The sequence below is a fragment of the Penicilliopsis zonata genome (assembly GCF_001890105.1).
Source record: "Penicilliopsis zonata CBS 506.65 unplaced genomic scaffold ASPZOscaffold_37, whole genome shotgun sequence".
Lineage (NCBI taxonomy): Eukaryota > Fungi > Ascomycota > Eurotiomycetes > Eurotiales > Aspergillaceae > Penicilliopsis > Penicilliopsis zonata.
In genome coordinates, this window is record NW_019208941.1 from 49,070 (window position 1) to 69,840 (window position 20,771).

Genomic DNA, 20,771 nt, shown 5'->3' on the forward strand with positions numbered 1-20,771 from the left:
TTCTTAGTATCACCAAAAGTACTCTACTTATGTGTGATGGTGATGGTGAGATGACTGCGGCAGCTGCTTAGAGTAATGGAATATAAACCACACACCCAGGTGAGCCGCAGGCCTATACTCTATATAAAATAGTATATTACTAACTCTAATATCCAGAGTCTTCTATATATATATTACAGTGTATAGGTACTATAATAAACAAAAAGATTGCAATAACTACTTAGTATAGATGTTATTTATATACTAATACTATAAAAGCCAGAAAATTATTAAACTACACTCTATTTCACTTCAGCTTAATATGAATATGGACTACTATGAATCTTTTAGAGAATGATCAGGCTGTCATCTCAACCACAGATATAGCCATGGGTTTTATTGGCTCACTTGCTTTCAGCCTCGCGATTCAGCCTTGCGACCCCTCTTTCCCCGCCCCTTTTCTCTGACCTTTGATCTCACAAAAGTCATAAATGTATTCAACCCATCATGTCTCAAGCTCTGGCAAAGGCTGCAAATCTCACACCGGCAATCCGACTCGGCCAGGCGGTGTCTAACTTCAAAGCGACGCTGTCTAGCAGTGACAAGATCCATCTGGATAATGAACTCTCCACGCTTGCGAATCACCCTCCTGGTGTGTCTGATGTCAGCCGTGTCATCAGCGAGATCAATCTTCGCATCAAGGCAAATACACGGCATTCTTTTGGACCGCGCTTCATGAATATCCTCCTCGTTGTCCAGGAGTATGTTGCACTGGGAGACATCATCCTTGGCGCATCCCAGAATCTGCTGGCATGCTCCATCTGGGCCGTGGTGCGACTGGCACTGACTGTGAGTAGTGAGTGGTGAATACTTCATAAAGATGATGCTGATTCGATTTACAGATGCTCTCGCGGTCGACATCACACCTCGAACAAATGAGTGACCTCTTTATGAAGGCAGGGAGGAATGTACCGCGATACCAAGAGATGGAGTTGCTTTATCCGCGATCTAAACGGCTTCAGGATGGGATGTGTGAATACATGATTGTGATTGTGAATATCTGTCAACACGGCGTCCGGGTTTTGCAGAAATCGACCTTTTCTCTGACCACACTCACAATGTTTGACTCGAGTTTGGCCGGCTTGCAGAAGTCGCTGGATGGCTGGTCGACATTCATCAAGGAGGAGGCAAGCCAACTGCTCCATCGGGGGATGGTAGAAGAAGCCCAAAAAAACTCGACCTTCCGCAGAACTATGACTGTCTTCAATTCCTCCCGAGAACATCATCACCGACTGGCTCTGAAAGTGCGCTGGTTGAAGGCGTGTTCAACGTACGACTATCAAACGACATGGAAGCAGGCACGGAAAAAGGGCAACTGCTCTTGGTTTTCAACGGCTGCCGAATATACTCAGTGGAAAGAACAAGCCTCACCCTCTCATCTCTTCTGTGTCGGCAAATTGGGATCTGGCAAGACGACGCTGATGGCCAACATAGTCGACGATCTCAGCGTTTCTTGGACAATGGTTTACTTCTTCTGTCGCTATGATATTGCTGAGTCTTTGAGTGCGACCACCATCAATGGCTGTCTGACCAGACAGCTATTAGAGCATTGCCAGTTGAATTTGGAGACTCTTGAGGTGAGCTTCGCAGGAAAGGTTCCATCAACGTCCAATTCAACCTTCCTCGAACTGTTAAAGTGCCTCCTTCCGAAAGACTCAACCTATACTATCCTCCTTGACGGACTGGATGAGTGCCAGAATGATGAAATCGACGGAGTGATGGAATTCTTTCAGTCCCTTGCGAAGATGTTTCCCATACGCGTGTGCCTCTCACTTAGAAACGACACCGCTCGCAGTATTCCTGTGAAACTATCAGGAAAGGCACAGTCAACCACACTCGAGATACCTGAGGATAATCCGGATATCGAGGCGTACATTGAATCTGAATTGAAGGATCGCCTCGAATCCGGTAATCTGTCAATCGGGAATCTGCTTACAGTACTCGCCATTCAGGAAACCCTGCAGAGTAAATCCCAGGGAATGTTTCTATGGACAGCACTGCAGTTGGACTGTATCTGTGCAGAGCAAACCGACGAAGATATTCTCCAGGCGTTGAAGGATCTGCCGAATGACCTGATCAGCACATTTGTCCGTGTTCTTGAAAAATCCAGTCCAGCCGAACCCAAGAATGGTCGGCGAGTTATCGAGCTTCTGGTTGCTGCTCGACGGCCCCTGATGACTGCAGAGCTGCAAGAAGCCCTCAGTGTAGAGCCCGGTGACACCGAATGGAAGCCGTCACGCCAGATCAACAATATCCAGGCCATCCTGGCCTACTGGGGAAGTCTATTGACCATAGATGAAGAGGAGCTCACAGTTCGCTTTGCACATCATAGCATCCGACAATTCTTCATTAGCCAGGTCGATGCTACTCTTGCAAAAGCGGTCGACCCAGATGAGGCTAACCTTGAGATGGGACGGATCATCTTGACATACCTGAACTACGATATCCTGGACCGCCGGGTGACCAGAATGGTCGCTCCGTCTGTTCCTGCTGCAGGTGCGCCATCCAAAATCATTCAATCAACCTTTGGAGAATCCAAGAAGACCAAGAAAATTGCCCTGGCCTGGCTCAAATCGCGGAAGGAACCCTCATATGATATTGGTCATGTTCTACACAGTACAAGAGGGACTTCTTCACATGAATCATTTCACTTTTTACGGTACATTAAGGAGTACTATTATTATCATATCGCGGGGCTGTGGCGAGAGCAGGGGGTTATTAGCCAGTTCTGGAATCAGCTATATGAAAACAACCCATTTGAGGTAAGTATTGAAAAATACCCTTCATTCATAGAGTTACTAACGGCGATGCAGTTCAACTTAGAGAACTGGCTGGCCTTTGAACTTTATAAGGCTAAAGTTGAAGGTCTTATTGAAGATTTTATACCGCTTGATGTACAGGACCATCTCTTCACCTTAACAGCCATTCAAAATCTTGTTCAACAGTCTGGAGTCCCTCAGGCCGAAGCAGAGCCACTGGCCTCAAAGATAAAAAAGACTCAGAAACGGTGTTTGCAAATCTTGGTCTATCAGAAACTGGCAGACTCCATTCCTCTCCTTGCAGACTTGGATGTGCATGACATTGACCTTCCGATATCTGTCCATATATTACAGAAGCAACTCGATAACCGCAAGCTTCGGTCGAATTCAAGGCTCTCCCACATCCCCTTTGATGCGGGCTTGTTCTGCGATGCACAGAGGTTGTTTATGGCTCCAGCTCTCCTCCAGGGTAGACCAGCAAATTGGAGATCGTCTGCGACAGTACCTCTTTTGCCCTTAACGATGGAGGAAAAGCTTCCTATCAGAGATATTGACCTTGACAAGGCTATCATTCATCCTGCACATTGCGGATTACAGGCTTCATCTCCTAGTCGGTCCAATACTAGAGGTCTTTTGGTTGTGATCAAGAAGGCCTCTTCAAGCTATCATAGAGGGGTAATGTATACTAAGTTGCATGGAGAACCTCACCTGACCGCACATCTCGCCATATGGAAAAACCATATTCCCAATAGGGCCTGGACCTATTCAGCGATCTTCCCTATGGCAGACTCTAACCTCTATCGCTTCTGGGAATATCGCAACCGTTGGAAAACCGAGCCTACTGTGATAAAGTGGTCTTGGAAGCAGATGTTGGGAATTGCGGATGCCATTTCCAAGCTCATCGCTGCCGAGGAATACTTTGACGATTCTCCATGGCATGGCGCAATTGTGCCGAACAATATTCTGTGGTTCCGTGAGGATACCAACTTGGGGATCTTGAAATTGGATGTATTTCAGGAAGGCCCGTTGCTGTCCAGGACTAATTATTTCGACCCTTTTTTCCTTGAAAGAATCGACGTCTGGCGACTCGCGCTCATCTGCATACAGTTCGCTACTTGGCTGCTGATGGGATGGGCCGGCATCAAGGCCCTTGACCGTCAGGGCTTAAACCTCAATAACAGAACCATGCAAGCAATGGAGAATATCAATGCGCTTGCGACGCTCTCTGAGCCATGGCGAAAAACAGCCACATCGTGGGTGATGATGCTCCTACGGAAAGATAATTGTCCGCAAACCATTTCTCGGCTGATGGATTACATTATGGAGAACGTTCTAGTCAGCTCTCGGGGCCACGTACCTTCGTGTGCACAGTTTACAGAAATCTTGGCTTCAATATTACAGGAAGTAGACTAGAAATTACTATCCCAGCCCATGTGGTGTAAAGGATTTGAGCCATAATAGTATCTGTCCGGGTCTCTGTTTAGGCTTTCCATGATAGAGTCATTAGACGTAATATATAATCTTATTATACTACCATTACAAATCCTTTAATGTTTTTGCAATACTAATGCCTATTTAGTAATAGTAGATATGCCTAGCTGCGCCGCCAGCAGCATGTAAATATTTATAGATATACTTTCAAGGCTTAAAGAGGTAACTAATCAACTAGTTATATAATCTACTTTAATGGTAATGGGCCCCATGAGAAATATACCTTATATATTGGTATATTCCCATTAATTACTGACATTCTGCCTATATATATACTTTATAATAAAACTAATAACAATGGTGCTGCTATAAGGGAGGAAGTACTCCGCTAGTATAGTAATCAAGATGGCCTTACAGAAGTAGTTACTTTAGATCCTATAGGCTGCTTCTTCAACCCAGTAACTCTTGTGTGCAGCAACAATAGACCTCTGATTACTTGACGGCACAACAGCTGGATACCCCCCAAAGCCTTTATCGCATCTGGCCCAGGTTTAACGGCGACCTTGTCCACTCAGAGCAGTGGCTCAACAGCAAGGCGACTTGGAACACCTTATTCAGTGGAGAGGATGGAGCATGGTTATTGAGAATTTTCTCACTTTCAAGGACTTCACTTCTCTGATCTATAGGCTTATTGCTGAGGCTGAAACTATGATCCTGCCTAACACTATTTTTTAATAAATATAGCAAATTATTCACTGACATGATATGTCTAACTCTATTGTTTCTCCTAGAACTAATATATACTATTATTATTATACTGGTATGTGGTACTGGTAAACAGCATTAAATTAGACAACCACTATCACCTCTATTAAATCTATAGTATGGGGTAAGTGATGCTAATTTCTAACCCTAAATCCTCCAGAAAAAACCTAATTGAAGCAAATGATGGTCATTACTCTAGTACCCTAGTCTATATGGATCCTTATGATACTTAGTTAGACTATATTAGGCCAATAACTGCAACTTTATGCCTATAGATGTTGTCATTAAATCTATAAATAACTGCTTTATTGCGCTAGACTAGGTAGAAATTGACTTAACCCTAATGTATATGTTAATAACTAACCTTAACAGCTTGCACCCTACTGAGCTGCTCCATAACTAGAGGATCTGCCTGCAAGTCAGGGATTACAGCCCTAACCCTAAACCTCGTGCCTCATGATGCTAGGATGAAAGCCATTCTAGTTCTAGTTAGAGACAGCTCGACGGAGCAATATAAAGCCCTAACAAGTATATGAATATTAACCCCAACCCTATACTCCTTGAATCTGGTGGACATGCAATGAGTAGGAAATATATTTACACTCACTATATCTACAGACTTTACAGAGCAACTACATATTCATTTCAGGTAGAACCCCAGATCTACTCCCTCGTCGCGCTCCCACTGCAGCTCACCATTTCCAAGATAGCCAAAGGGGTCAGAAGTGGCATACTTGATGTCAAAGTCCTCCCCGCGGATGTTGCTGATGCTCTCTGTATATCATTAGATATAATTCGACTCATTTCATGAATATACTCACCTTTAAAGTGCAAAACACTCCCTGGGTACATGGCTGTCACGGCTTTCCCGTTGTTATACCACGCGGCACAGCCTGTGCTCCAGACGGTATTATTCAGAGTCGCCTGCGCATGGCGGTTATACTGCTGAACTGCAGTATCTTTGACACAGACCGACCTATTGATCATTGGTAAATGTATCAGTATCTCAACCAGCTGAGTATACGCACTTGATATCCTCTTTGGCCATCTTTTCAACCCATTTCAATGCATAATCGACGCTCCACCCCAGCATCTGCGGCACGCTGCCATGGCCGATCGGACAGTTGGGTCCTGCAAAGACAAAATAGTTGGGCATGCCGCCTGCACACAGCGAGAAATACGCCTGCGGTGTCTCTGCCCAGTCCTTGGCCGGCGTGCGACCATCACGTCCCATCATCTCCCAGCCTGGCACGAAAGACGTCTCGAACCCCGTGGCGCAGACAATCAGGTCGAACTCGTGTTCTGCGCCGTCACTCGTGCGAATACCCGTCGGTGTGATGCATTCGATCTTGTCGAAACACCATCCGGCGTTGCTCTCTTGCAGGGCTTCGAGATATCCATCTCCCGGGCTCAGACGGCGACATCCAACCTCTGTTTGGGGGATGAGGCGGTCGATGAGTTCCGGATTGCCTGCCAGCTTCGAGCGCATCAGGTCGTCCACTGCAGCAGATAACATACCATTGAGCTCTGATCCAGTCAGCATTAGTCGGTAGACCGTATTCACCCTATCTCTATCAGCGTTTTGTATGTTTATAGGGTTTAGGGTTTTCTTTCGACATACGAATTCTCCACGCGCTTGCGATACTTCAAAAACGCCGCTGGATCCTCTCGAAACGTCTTCTTCTCCTCCTCTGTATACGCAAAGTTCGTGCCCTTCCCATCCCGTGTGACGTCTGGACACAGACTCATCGATACCCAGGTCGGTTGCCGGATGAAATTGACCAGCTTCGCTGCCCGAGGCTGCAGGGCCGGGACCACCTGGAGGCCTGACGATCCGTTCCCAATCACGGCGACTCTCTTGTCGGTCCAGTCGTAGGTCTTATCCCAGGCGGCGGTATGGATCACTCGTCCTTTGAAATCGCCGAGGCCAGGGATATCCGGCATCTGCCACCGGTTGAGGATGCCACCGGCGTTGATCAGGACGTCCGCCTCATCGTGGATCACAACATCGTCTCGCCTCAGCTGCAGAGCCCATTTGCCTGTCTCTTCGTTCCAGACACTCTTCTCCAGCCGCGTGTTCAACACCACCCTCTCCTTCAGTCCGAACCTGTCGGCCGTGTCAAGGATATACTGCTCGATTTCGTCGCCCTTGGCGTAACATTGACTCCATTCCGGGTTCGGCGCAAAGGGAAACACGTACGAGTGCGCGGGGACATCGCATCCGACACCCGGGTATATGTTCTCAAACCAGGTGCCCCCGACATCGCGGTTCTTCTCGTAGACCACCCAGTCAACAAAGGACAGCGGGTTCTCGTGTTGCAGTTTGTACGCCAGCGTGAGACCCGAGAAGCCCGCGCCAATGCACACGATGCGCAGCTGACGAGGCTGGAACGCCCAGCGGGCAGGGGAGACGGTGAGGGGGCCCTCAAGGGCCTCGGGGGCGACCTCGTTAAAGAGCATGAAAGCAGGGAGTAGACGGCGTAGATTGCGCTGCCAACTACAGCAATGTAGAGGCAGAAGACGGGTTAAATAGTCGGCCTGGGGACAGGGATAAAGACTCCTTCTGTTATCTGGACATGCCGCTATCAAGTACTAACAAACAACGGCGCACGACGGCTGTTTCTCGGCCAAGCTTGACCAGGAGAGGTAATTACTACGTCGCGATTTCAATTGATAAGAATACCACGACTCTCTCCTTGTCTCATGCGAGTCATGGCCTGCATATAATCCCTGTCGCTAGTATGGAATTGCACAGAGCTGTATTGAGCAAATCATCCATCTATCAGATGTATAGGCAGCTAATAGGTGGTATTGGGATTGGTACTATATAAAAGGATTTCAAGGAAAATGTATAGAAAAGACAGTTGTGGAGTATACCATTTACTATATAAATATAGTCTTTAATAATCACTAATTAACATCCTGGCCATATCCCGGTTAAGACGGAACATCATCCTGGCTGTTTAGGCCCCGCCTTTTGTGCTTTGTTCCTGTCTTCATTTCAGCATTCCAGTCTTAAGTCTTATTCCGTCTTATTCCAACCTTTGTTCCCCATTCTATTTCATCTTGATTTCTGCTCTCTTGATGAGTCCTTTTGGAGATGCCCCTGCTGGTACAGACCTCACTGCCAACCGGCGTCTACAAGACAATGCAGCTGTCACTGCCACATACATCATGGCCGTCCTCGCCATTGCGCTGCGGTTCTACACCCGGTTTCGAGTGCAACAGGCGGCGCTGGCCGCGGACGACTGGACGATCCTGGTGTCTTTGGTGAGGCGGCTGCTGTAATCCCTCGAAATTGCATTAATAACAGTGATGGCAGCTCGGCGTGACGGCAACCTTCATCTCGACAATCATCGGTACCACCCCCGTTCAATGCCCTCGGCCCTTCCCAACTTACCCTGATACTAGGCGGATACTACGGCCTCGGGAGACATGTCTGGAGCGTCCCTCTGGCCGACGTTGAGGGCCTCATCCACATCCTGTTTGCATACGTGCTGCTTTACTTCATTGCTGTGCCTCTCGTCAAGCTGTCGGTCTTGCTCTTCTACCGCCGCATCTTCGGCATGCGATGGACGTTGTGGTTCTGTGCGGGCCTCACCGTCGGCTACTGGGCGGGCTGCACTGCCGCCTTTCTGTCCTGCTGTCGCCCGCTCTCTTACTACTGGATGCAATATAGCCATCCCGACAGCGGGAAGTGCATCTTCGAGCTGTACCCGTTCTATATCGGCAACGCTGCCGCCAGTATGGCCACCGACGTACTCATCCTCACCGTGCCCATGCCCATCGTCTGGAAGCTGCACATGCGACGCTCGCAGAGGCTGCTTGTCTGCAGTATCTTCTTGCTAGGCAGTTTGTAAGCATCTCCATGGCCTTACACCCAGTATAGCTATCCCGTTTCACTGACTCTCTCCAGTGTCTGTGTGGCGAGTGTTGTCCGCATCTACTTCATGACCTTCCTCGCCACCTCCGCCGACATCACTTGGATCATGGGCAACGTCTTCATCTGGTCGAGCGTCGAGCCCTGCATCGGCATCGTGTGTGCCTGTCTGCCCACCCTGCAGCCACTGCTCCGGCACAGCCTCCACAGTCTCGTCTCACGCATCCACTCGTCGCAGAATACCCCGAGGAGAGTCAATCAGATCATGCCGGACTGGGACGAGGCCTGTCTGACCACACATGCCGTCCAGATCAAGATGGGATCGGCAGGGAGTGCGGCGGCACCAGATGGCAAGATCACCGTGGAGACCGATTTTCAGCTTGATGAGCTGCGACGGGCAGATTCTCAAATAGACAGCGATGATTAGTTTTCTTGATTACAGAGAACCAGCATATAAGATAAATAATATATTAATGGTCGAATGTTGAAGTATACGGGGGAATATGGATCTGTCTAGATTGTTCCAATCACCTTTACTTCTGATAGACTGATGCAGCATGATTGTTATTAATCTATAATTCAAGTATATTATCAATGAATCCTGGTAAATCAGTAATATCAGGGATTTCTCTACCCTGGCTTCTTGTATCTATAAATGATTTGAATGAAACCTTATAGTATATTGATATATATGGATGAGCTACTTATAGTTATATCGAGTACTATCCTAGATTACAAGAGTACATGGTCAAGAATCATGCTCAATAATCATATTAGTATCAAAGGCATGGACTAATTGTATACTACTGCTTGAAGACCAGGAAGAATCTCCAGATCCTTGGGCCGGTAGGTGTATTTGCCTTCCTTGGAAATGTCTGCTTCACGGGTGCGACGCTGTTGCTGCGTCTGGCGCACTTTGACCCATTCCTCTGTGGTCAAATGCTGGCCCAGCTCTGTGAAGGCATTCTGCGTGCGGCCCAGGCGCTGGAGAAGGGGGCTGTTGGCAATGGGATCAAGAACAACATGATTATTCGGTCTGTCATCGATGATCAGCCATGAAGATCAGTAATGGAATCCTTCACTCATAGGCCTACCGTGCAAAGTACAATAGTCCCAAACGGTCGACATGAGCCTGATCCTGCGGCGGTGCATGCACTCGATGGACGCTCGACTTGACGAGCCCCCCAGTAAGCGCCGTCAGGGCATCACAGGTGTTGATGGTGATGGTGCCGTCCTGTGGACGCACCCATTTCCACTGGCCTTCCGAGTTGAGGATCTGCAGCGCCGCAACAGGCTGGCGGAAGAGCAGCGTCACTGTGCCTAGATCTGTGTGTCCGGGCGAGTATAAATCGCCGACTTTCTTGTTCTCTTCGGGATCGCGCGCCGCGTAGTGCATGTAGCGGAGGTGGTCTTCGCCTTTGACGTCGTATTGGTGATCTCGGACCAGTTGGTCCTCGTCGGGGAGCTCAAGCAGGATGGCAAAGAGACGCAGAAGCTTCACGATGACCTCTTCATGGCATTTCTACTCGTTGTTAGCAAGTTTTTATTGTCAATTGGAAGCCAATGTAGACATCACTCACCCGGCTAAAGGCCTCAATCTCAGCGATGTGATCGCGCAACACAGGCGGCTGCTGGCGCTCGTGAAAGCCGTCGAACTTGGGAATATTATATACCTGGACATTATCCCGGATGCCGTTTCCAAGGCTGTAAGAACTGTCAGTCCAGTATTGGGCTGATCGAAGAATCTCACCCACACTCGGTATCCAGCTGGACGATAGCCGTTGTACTCGCCCTTGACGAGATCATTCGCATTGTGGTATTTGAGCTTCTCCTCTAGAGGAAGCGCATAGAACTCCCGTCCCAAGGCAAACTGGAAGTCGACTTCGTCCTGGCTAATGTTGAAGTTCTTGACATAGAAGAACCCTACTCATTACTTCTTGAAGACTTCAAAACCGAAGATATCCTTACCGACATGCTGCACAGCGTGGTCAAGCTGCTTAACGAGCTGCTCCTTGCCGCCAGGCTGGTCATACAGACCCAGATCCAATGTGATCAGCTCAGCCCAGTCCACTGCGTCATGTCAGCAGAGACTATATTGAAGATTACTCTCATCCTCAAACTCACGGTCTGCCTTTGTGACTGGAACGTGGTCATACCGCTCAATAGCAATCGGCGCCATTTTGAATTGGAGATACAATGGGTATTGAGATAGATATAGATAGATAGAGAATGCAGCAGTGTTATTTGCATCGAGCTGTATACCATTTTATGTATTCTATATCAACCCCGCCTTTGCCCCCGCAAGACAGCACGCAATAGCAAGGGGGATATCACCATGCTGGCCATGATTCGGCGATTAGGTATGGCAGGATTCTAGCACGTTATATCTGCAGAAAGCACATCTTTATGGCATCATCCTTAGGGGCATGAGATAATCCACCATCTCATTTGTCTCTTGCGACAGAAAGAAAGGATAATCTAAGATATGGTAATGAATTCATAATCTCTTGTACCAGTGGTATTAATCTTGTGTCATGTTTCTCCTACTCGCTCTAGATATTAATTGCGATTCATCAGACTCTTCCATTCAATGATATATGCTTCGTATTTGTCTACACCTAACAATATCTTAGACACTAGTCACATCGTTATTTGCTTCTGTCACCTCTGGCTGCTGATCACTATCCAAGGCCTCCTGGCTGCGTCGGCGCTCGTCTCGCTGCTGCTGCTTGAGAATAGCATAGGTCACTAGGACAAGCACCACAGAGCCCACGGCAGCCCCAATGAACCCCGGTTGAAAGCGCGGCGACTCAGCAGTGCGCCAGATGGCGTCGTCCCACCAGATCATCATGATATAGCAGAAGATGTTGGAGACGGCGATGACAAAGCCGCGCATCTCGTGGTCGTGTGGGATGAGGTCAGGGAACCAGGAGAAGTAGATGCCCGGCACGCCGTACGCGATCCAGAGGAAGTAGTAGCCGGTGAACTTCAAGGCCCGGGGCACGTCCCAGATAAGCATGATGATGATGCCAAAGAAGGTGCCGGCTTGCATCCCCGTAATTGCCTCCCATCGACGCCCGCGGAACAGCGGCGAGTCCGAGATCATGCCCGCCGCAATCTGCGCCGCGGCAGCAATGCCCGCCTGCGCCGTGGGGAGCACATTCACCTTGTACACGCTGTACCCTTCGGCCTTGAGCCAGAGGGCAAAGGCCGGCTGCTGGTTGGGACACGCGGCCTGCACGATGTAGTACGTCACCGGCAGCACCCAGAACTGCCACTGCCGCACGATCTGCAGGATCTTGCCCCGGGTCCAGGACGACTTGCCCAGGGGCTTCTGGCCGGCGCGGATCAGGCGCCGGCGTGCAAAGTCCACCTCCGCCGGACTCAGATAAAACGCACGCGTGGTCTCGGGGAAGTCTGGGTTGAACCAGAAGCCCATCAGGCCGCAGGGGAGGCCGATGATCCCGCAGATGATGAACAGCCACTGCCACCCGGAGTGGCCCAGATGCCCGTTGAGTCCGTCGTAGGCCCCTGCCTGCAGATAGCCGCTGAACATGGTCGCCAGCGTGGTAGTCGAGTAGAAGATGGTCACCCGTTTTGCCCGCTCCTCGCTCGTGTACCATGAACCGATGATATACACGATGCAGGGGAAGTATGCCGATTCAAAGACTCCGACTAGAAAGCGCAGGGCGTACATCTGCTGCACCGTTTTCGCCGTGGAGCAGCAGAAGGTGCAGACGGACCAGAGGAGCTCGCAGGTTGGGATCAACAGCGAGGGCCGCACGCGAGTCACCAGAATGACGGCGGGAATCTGCCCGATCACATAGCCCGCCGTGAAGACGTTGCCCATGTACGTCAGCTCGCTGCCGCCCATGCCCAGCGCCTCCTTCATGCCCGACACATAAGCATTGTCGATGTTTGCCTGGGCCAGGTTCTTGCAAAAGTACCCCAGGCAGGTGTAGGTGAGCAGGAAACAGTCCAGCTTGAAGAGAAACAGCTTCTCCCGCCGCGGCTTGTCCGGGTCATCCCATACATAGCGCCGAACGTTGCGTAGAGCTCGGGCGAGGCCTGTCCGTTGCTTGGGTGGTTCGGGTGCGAACTCGTCAAAGGCCTCAAAGCTCTCCGAGCCCTCTGAGCTCTGCGCCGTGGCCTGTTTCTCGACGGTAGCTGGTTGGATTGGCGTCATGTCGACTTGAATGAACCTAGAGACATCATACATCAGAGAGCCTTCGTAGCGAGCTTAAATATACGAATTGTCGTCATCTAAAGCTTCCGTCACATCATGTTAGCCGTGTCAGCCACTGCACACTGACCGTTGAGATGGCATCGATCTATCTATGTGGAGCAGGATTGTGTCAATTGCACAGCAATGATGCCATCTACCTGCACCGAGCTCGCCATCCTGGAAAATAAGTCGACACACTTTCTTGGAGTGATAGCAGTCTCCATGAGAAGATCAAAGTATAGAAAATAGGTATTTAAGTAAATGGTTGACAGATAGTCATATAAGATTACTATAGTATGTTATTTTAAATAGAGGGCTAGGAAAATTAGTTACTGCTTCACTATACATATATAAAATTAATAATAGGTTATACAGCTTATTGGGATACTATATTATTCTTAATTAGAATTTAGAGATGAAATTCTCTCTCTCCTATATAATATAAAATAAAGGTTTTATCTCTCTGATATTTTTATTTTTTATAAGTTAAAAGAGTTATTAAAAGTATTATTATATTCTCTCACACACCAGGCCTATGAGAAAATTGCTATTAGTGTATGTTACTTAGTCTTATATAATAGCCACTAATTCATTCTAACCAATAGAATATGCTTACCCTATTAGCTATATTATTTAAGAAAGCATTCTCATAGATTCAATATCACTATCCTCTCTCACCATAAAAATAAACCATCTTCCCCCTGGTGTGACAGTGCATCACACTCACTTCTCGGCCGAGGACCTGCCGAAGCCCTGAGGAGATAAAATGCTGTTATTCTAAAAGAGAAGAAAAAACTTGTTAATATAGGTATTATGGCTAGGGTGCATTAGTTTATCCCCTTCGACCTTTCAGCCAACAGCCAGGATAAGTCATTTTGCAGCAGCTGCTGGTCCTTATTGCCAAAGCAGAGCTGATTGAGAATTGGCTGGGTAAAGAATATATTATCTTCTAAACAGTGGTTTTCTCTTCTCTGCTCTTTGTCTGGACATTCTTCCTTTACGTGGCTGGGAAAGATGTAGTCTGGCCGATCATTCTGAAGTCTCGAGATTCCTTTCTTCCATTTTGATATCAAGGCTTACACAACCACAATCTAGGCGCAGCGGTTGTATCTGTTACGTTATGGTGCAATTCCAACTACTTATACTGTCCCTTGAGGATTTTGGTGAAAATATACCCAAGTTCCAATTCCTAACAAACATAAAGTGGCTGATCTCTAACACTATCGGATTCCTGAAAGATGATTGCGTCAAGCCTTGAATAACATGGGTAGTGGCATAGATAAACTCTATATCAATATAGACGGGGCTTGGCTGGAGAAATAAGGAATCTCATGTGTAGAGTAAAGCGTTGTAAAAACTGCAAAGTTCTAATGTAACTATATGTCAACTAGAGCTAGTACATAAAGACAACATCCACAGCCAATAGATATTCTACCAGGACAGGATTAACTTATAACCAGGTCGAGGCTATGTCCAGTCAAGGTAGATCAATTAACACTCCTCCTGGCAATAAACACCGCCGGCGGTATCACACTGGGTGCGGCAGTCCTGGACAGCAATGCCGTCATCACTCTTGCACTGTGCCAGGCAGAAAAGTTCAAAGTATTCGATGACACAGGTGCCGTAGCTGCCACCAAAGCAGTCGGTGCGCTTATCGAGAGAAGAGGCAGGAGCGCGCTTAAAGTCATCGGCAGGGGCGGCGACAGCGACCATCGAGAGGGCCAGGAGGCCGACAACGGATTTCTGAGATGGTTAGTTTGTATACTCTCGCAAGACTCAGAAAGCTGCCTCAAAGGAAAGACTAACCATATTGAAGAACATGGTGAAGATAGTAGAAAAAATGGTCTTTTTCGGGAAGAGGTGTTTGAGGATATTCGAGGATGCTTGAAGATGCTTGGGGATGCTGTGGAATGCTTGAGTGATGATGAAGAAGATTTCTCGACAGGATGTTGCTGGCTTTTATACCTTTCTATCAGATCAGATCATGCAACAGAGGGTTAGATAGTAGGTGTAGATCAGACTAAAGTCCTTCCTCTTTAGGGCAACTCGCTGATGTATCCGGTGAAGCTAATTTCTTACAGCCACCAGCCAGCCTCTGAGGCTAAATTCTGACATTGACCAACTAGTCCATAGGGCTAATTTCTTACAAGCCTTTCATGGAGTGGGGTGGCCTTTATCATTGGATATTAAAGGCAACCAAGCTATTTTTTCTGCAGGGAAAGCGCACTAGCAGGGCACATGGCAAGTCGCATACTATATAACACAAGGCAAGCTGATGAATGAGTATAATTGGTTGATATTTTGTGCCCCGCATCGGGCCGTGCCGGCATTCAGCTCTTCTGGCCAATCATCTTGAGCTACTCCCATTTCCTCAGCCCTGTTTTCCTCAAGATTATGCTCTAAAGTATGGAGTATGTGAATAGGTAATTATCAGCTGGCCAACGATGATCGCTATCATATGAGTGGGCTTAGCCTGTAGTTGGTCTCAGCCTCCCGGGTCTGTATGTTGGTCTAGCCCAAGTCATCGTTGCGCTGGGCTACCCCATGCCCCTGGCTAGAGATCAATCAAGGAACATCTGACGAGAGAGGAGCTCACTAAAATATTACTGCACTACTCCGGAGTAATGCCTTGATATCCTGATGTCGACAAGAACAGCATGTAGTATGCACTAGAGAAATCAATCAATTCCGCCAAGGGCAGTGCTCTCAAGAGCTTTATTTGAATGAACTAGTAATAATAGGGAAGATTGATCAATTAGAAGTTTGCAATATAATTCTCTAGATCCTCAGGTACTGTGTTTTCAGCTGCAAATGCCGCTCAGTAACTAGCAAACACAGGGGAGCCACCTCTGTGCCCGTCGGGAAGAGTCCGAAACAGCAATCTACCAAGTACGGTGGGTCGGCAAACGTGCCAGCATCAAGGGTTGGTATGGGCGCTTTTCAGGGTTTTTTCTGGGGCGGCTGGCGGGTGAACAAGGAGACTAAGGAGACTGGGCATCAGCTCATGCTAAGTATAGCATACTAGGTATGTTATGGAAGGCTTTATTTCTATCTCTGGACAATGTCTCTCTGCCAACCACTGACAGTATTACGTTCTATATTAATTATTGAGCAGGATTAGAAGTACACCAGCGTGACAGAGATACCTGCTTCTCTTTCCAAGGAAATCACCTTCTTCAGGAACTCAGCCGCTGAATTTTCGACACGGGGAGGAAGGCTGTGTTAGATGGGCCGCTTTCCCCCCGATCCACTGCAGTGGCGTGGTAAGAGGCCTCGGACAGTGTCCGCTACTAGATTTCCAGGTTTTCCTTGGACAAATAAATCACAGGCTGGATTTCTTGATATATTCTGATCCACTCCATGGCAAAGACGAAGTATACTAATTAATTAAAATCCCTCTCTACTAGTATAATCTATAAATGATATAGCTGACAGTAGAGATCTTCCACTAGCCTTTTGAGTATTGATGCTGGCCAGAAATTGAGACATATTCAAGGAGAGGCCCAGAAATTGATTGTTTTTCTAGGATGCGAGTCATAAGTGAAGCAAGCTGGTTAGAGGTTCATAAAGTGCTATATTCCAAGCAACAGTATACTTATCATCCATAGACTAATTCTTGGGCCGTATGTCAAAGCCTAACTCAATCTTTGATGAAACCCTCACTTTTTTCAAGCTATACATCAATTTCCTGAAAGCACCTCATTCTCAGGAATTTACCGATTTCCAAACGGCCGGTTCTCATCAATCACTCTCCTGATTTCCAACTTTTCCTCATCTGTCAGATGGACCTCTCTTGACTTCCAATTCTCTTCCAATCGAGATGCTTTTGTGGTTCCCGGAATTGCAATCATCTCCTGCGCAGCCACCCAAGCCAGAGCGATCTGGGCAACAGTGCATTTTTTCCTTGCAGCCAGCCTTTTGAGTTCCTCCACAATGGCCCGATTCTTGTAGAAGTTTTCTCCTTGGAATTTGGGGGCTGGCAACATCAACACATATCCTATATCCATCCAGCTGGGTCAAATTCGTGAAGTGTGATACGTACACTTTCGTCGCACATCATCTAGAGGAAAATCATCCGGTGAGGCATAGGGAAAGGAATCGACCAGCCATCCATGCCCAAGAGGACCATATGCTACGTACGCGATATTCAATTCTCTGGCGGTGTCGATGAGGCCGTCTCGTTCATGCAACGTCTCGGAAGCAGAGTATTCAGCCTGCACGGCGTCGATCCGAGCGACTATTGCAGTTAGTATGGTTCTAATATCGAAAACAGTCGAACATACTTGAATTGGCTTTACGTAACGTGCTGGCTGAACATTCGCACAGGCCAATATATTTTGTTAGTCCAGCCCGTCGAATCTCATCTAACACGGGAATCGATTCTTCGAGGGGTGTATTCGGATCTATACGATGCAGGTAGTATAGATCAGGGGTGAACCCAAGTCTGGTAATGGTTCCTTGTATATATTCTCTGATATGGGCGGGAGAATTGGTGAGTTGAAATTTAGAGTCGAAACCGCATTTTGACGCGACTATAAAGTATTATACATCCATATATATCATATATATATTCACCTGGATATACTATACTTACCGAATACCTTCTCACGCAAATTGTGCTTTTTGATAAAATCTCCCAGGAGCTGTTCATTCACGCCTGCTTGATACAGTACCTGAGTGTTTAAATTAGAATATAATATGATATGATATAATTGGATAGGATAGTAATACCGCAGTGTCCCAGAAGGTACAGCCTAGTTCAATTGCTTTCAGTAAGACCGGTTCAGCTTCTTCCAGGCTGAGGTTCGACCCCAAGCCAAAACTGAGGCCCATGGCCCCGAATCCAGGAGTAGGAACAGTGACATCAGCCAGAGCGTTCATGATGAAATAGTGTGATATATGGAGTACAGAAGATCAGTTCTATAGGACAGTGTACTATTATGGTATTTGACTGGAGGTAGCTTATACATATATATAGTTACTTAAGTCCTATTCCCGCTATATCCGCCATAAGATTACTAAATGAAGCCCTTTTTCTTGCCCTTTGCTGATATTGATTGGCTGAAACCTTGGTCCCTCTCAAATACAAAAGTAGCTATCCTTACATCCTTTGACCTTCCAGTCAGCCATATCTGAGAAGAGATCCAGATCATGACATATCTCTTCATAAATGCCTCAGCGGCCTATCACGTCCGCTAAGCACCCTGTATTAGATGCCAAGTAGTCATTTAGCATCCAGATGGGGGCCAAAAATGACCAGATAGACTTTATTGCCGGCCAGATCGCACGTAGCGGAGATAGGCGATTACTGTCGCACATGTCTTAAGGGTCAAATACAAGGTCATCATAAGTGAGTAGCGACATTTTGTATGTCTAACTAGCAATTTAGACAGTGGATTTAGAGTCAGCTAGCCGGGGCCTGCTATAGTTGTAGTATCCATTAATAAGAGAGCACTATTTCCCTATACAGTGGGAGCTTAGCTATTAGAATGCATATAACCTATGAAACCCACTACTATGTAGTCACCAGGTATAATCAACATACTTCATACTGTATCCCAGCTGGGATAACCCTTGTATAGCCCCATATGTAACGGCGACGGCGAGGTTGCCCGGACGGACGGGTGCCTCAGGCTGACTTGATGAATAGATGAAGCCATTCATTAGGGTTTAGCCTCTTGGAGAGAGATATTGGGCGCGTCTCACAACGCATCTCTCTCTCCCTTTCCCTCTCTGTTCGAATATTCTCGTACGTAGCCGCTATTATTAGCACTATTTCTATTGATTGGGCCATCACACAATATCCATGTCCTATCGAGCCCCCCCGGCCATGCTGTACCCCCTAGTCCAAGCAAAACGGAGATATTGGATCCAATGACGCACAAATTAGAGATAAAAAACGCAATAGTGGGATTTTCCTATAGATCTATCAGTACACACACAATAGACTGTAATTACCTTTCATCTTTTATGTCCTAAGTATCTGGAAGAAGTGAAGGAGTTTGAAGTGTTATAGAATCGGGAATAGATAATAGACAGCAGATATTAGAGTATAGAGACCCGAGAAAATTTACGTAAAGCTCATGATATGGCTATACAGATTATTGCTCAGCAGTAATGTTGAATATTTGCTTCTCTAATTCCCCGATATATGCGGCATTCTGATAAAAGACAGATGATTTTTCAAGTTCTTTCTCATAGTCTACTAAGGTTGCATGAATAATGCTACTAGATATAATATACATAACCAGCCCTCTATGGTACACCTGTAAAACTCGGTGTAGGAGTGATTACCCTCTAGCTGTCTGTCACTTCCCATGCTCTATATACTAGTTAGGGAGCTCACTCCCTAACCCCTATTATAGGCTAAAGAATATAAGGAAGGATCTAAAGGATTTAAGGAAGGATCTAAGAGATCCTTTCTTTTACTTAATAACCTTCTTTACCTTATTATCCTCCTTATGGTCAGTAGTTAACCATAAGGTAGGACCTAATTATTATATAATAATATTAAATATAGTATATTTAATATTATATCCTCCTCTACTTACCTTAACTTTGCCTATAAAGTCATAAGATCCCCTTTTTCTTTTACTAGATGATTTCTTAGATTAATATAATCTTTAAGGGGTTATTTATTCTTTATTACTATAGCCCCTCTTACTCTTTAGTTGCCTTACTAGGGTGTCTTAGCTATAAAAGTATTTATAATATATTATCTTTATTAGCTAGTCCTAGCTAATTAGGGGCCTTACTTATTCTATTATCTAATAAGGTAAGACATTATATTAGGGGTGTTATTACTAGATATAAGGCTTCTTTATTACTCTTTTATCTTTCTTTATCTTTATTATTTAGTCTCTTCTCTATAAATTTATATAGATTTTGCTATATTATCACCTCTCCCTTTTATTATAGAGATCTTTATCTACTTATCTCTACTAATTAATTCTTCTATTCTTATTTTAGTATCTTAAATATAATTATCCTTTAACTCTTATTTATTATATTTATTACTAATAACTAATTCCCTAGGTATATTTATTTACTATAAAAAGATTAATATATAGCTAACTATTATCTTAAGGGCTTTATTTTATCCTTATAATTATATTATCTTTATAAAGGATATAAAACTCCTTTAGTATTTATATATAAAGCATGATTTTAGCACTAGCACTCATAATCCTAATAGAAGTACTATAGCTATTTATTTAAATACTAATATTTCTACTACTCTAGTTTATAAGATAAGTGATAAACTCTAGTATCTTTATAATTATTATAGTTATTTAAATAGGACTTAGAAGAAATATATTATAATACTAGCTTATTATTATAATGGGCGCCCTTACCATTAGGGGGCGTGTGTCAACTATCTTTTCTATAGGAAGAGTAATAATTACTTATATAGTGTTGCAGGAAAGGATGACCTTGAGGCTGCCAATCAGGATGATTTATATATATTTACACCATTATCTAACTAGCTAAGCCTAATGTAGTTAGCATTATACTCTAATTTTTTATTTACTTAATATATCTAGCCTAACTAATGTTAGATATGCTGGGTAGTATATAAATTATATAAAAATATAATACTATTAGCCCTAAATATATATAGGATTTATTAAAGTTATAAGCCTAATTAACTCTTAATTATTATTATATTTAT

The 20,771-nt window shown here is 45.8% G+C and overlaps 7 protein-coding genes across 7 annotated transcripts; 2 read left to right on the top strand and 5 right to left on the bottom strand.

The window, feature by feature from the left end:
* Positions 1-486: 486 nt before the first annotated feature.
* On the top strand, positions 487-3,065 carry ASPZODRAFT_42732 (hypothetical protein; the record flags this gene model as incomplete). The annotated part of the gene is made up of 3 exons (XM_022728332.1): positions 487-810; positions 882-2,801; positions 2,853-3,065. Coding segments are annotated over 3 exons (2,457 nt in total), but the record flags the coding sequence as incomplete, so codon positions are not given.
* A 2,569-nt stretch (positions 3,066-5,634) lies between these two features.
* ASPZODRAFT_2122686 (hypothetical protein) lies at positions 5,635-7,454 on the bottom strand (the record flags this gene model as incomplete). The annotated part of the gene is made up of 4 exons (XM_022727808.1): positions 5,635-5,768; positions 5,816-5,970; positions 6,023-6,565; positions 6,616-7,454. 4 exons carry the CDS (start codon positions 7,452-7,454, stop codon positions 5,635-5,637), a joined length of 1,671 nt encoding a protein of 556 aa, XP_022576694.1.
* A 624-nt stretch (positions 7,455-8,078) lies between these two features.
* On the top strand, positions 8,079-9,301 carry ASPZODRAFT_77553 (hypothetical protein; the record flags this gene model as incomplete). The annotated part of the gene is made up of 4 exons (XM_022730182.1): positions 8,079-8,264; positions 8,317-8,353; positions 8,406-8,850; positions 8,911-9,301. The coding sequence occupies 4 exons, from the start codon at positions 8,079-8,081 to the stop codon at positions 9,299-9,301; spliced, it is 1,059 nt and encodes a 352-aa protein (XP_022576695.1).
* A 365-nt stretch (positions 9,302-9,666) lies between these two features.
* On the bottom strand, positions 9,667-11,053 carry ASPZODRAFT_20731 (hypothetical protein; the record flags this gene model as incomplete). The annotated part of the gene is made up of 6 exons (XM_022727657.1): positions 9,667-9,910; positions 9,969-10,396; positions 10,455-10,578; positions 10,629-10,797; positions 10,843-10,944; positions 10,999-11,053. 6 exons carry the CDS (start codon positions 11,051-11,053, stop codon positions 9,667-9,669), a joined length of 1,122 nt encoding a protein of 373 aa, XP_022576696.1.
* Positions 11,054-11,503: 450 nt separating this feature from the next.
* On the bottom strand, positions 11,504-13,137 carry ASPZODRAFT_155479 (hypothetical protein; the record flags this gene model as incomplete). The annotated part of the gene is made up of 2 exons (XM_022726221.1): positions 11,504-12,942; positions 13,125-13,137. The coding sequence occupies 2 exons, from the start codon at positions 13,135-13,137 to the stop codon at positions 11,504-11,506; spliced, it is 1,452 nt and encodes a 483-aa protein (XP_022576697.1).
* Positions 13,138-14,272: 1,135 nt separating this feature from the next.
* Positions 14,273-15,022, bottom strand: ASPZODRAFT_137449 (hypothetical protein). Its single transcript, XM_022724325.1, has 2 exons — positions 14,906-15,022; positions 14,273-14,842 (listed from the first exon to the last, which is right to left on the bottom strand). The coding sequence occupies exons 1-2, from the start codon at positions 14,918-14,920 to the stop codon at positions 14,591-14,593; spliced, it is 267 nt and encodes an 88-aa protein (XP_022576698.1). The 5' UTR covers positions 14,921-15,022; the 3' UTR covers positions 14,273-14,590.
* A 1,576-nt stretch (positions 15,023-16,598) lies between these two features.
* On the bottom strand, positions 16,599-18,033 carry ASPZODRAFT_105667 (hypothetical protein). The gene is made up of 5 exons (XM_022720914.1): positions 17,831-18,033; positions 17,694-17,772; positions 17,383-17,631; positions 17,142-17,336; positions 16,599-17,075 (listed from the first exon to the last, which is right to left on the bottom strand). The coding sequence occupies exons 1-5, from the start codon at positions 17,978-17,980 to the stop codon at positions 16,813-16,815; spliced, it is 936 nt and encodes a 311-aa protein (XP_022576699.1). The 5' UTR covers positions 17,981-18,033; the 3' UTR covers positions 16,599-16,812.
* Between the last annotated feature and the right edge of the window lie 2,738 nt (positions 18,034-20,771).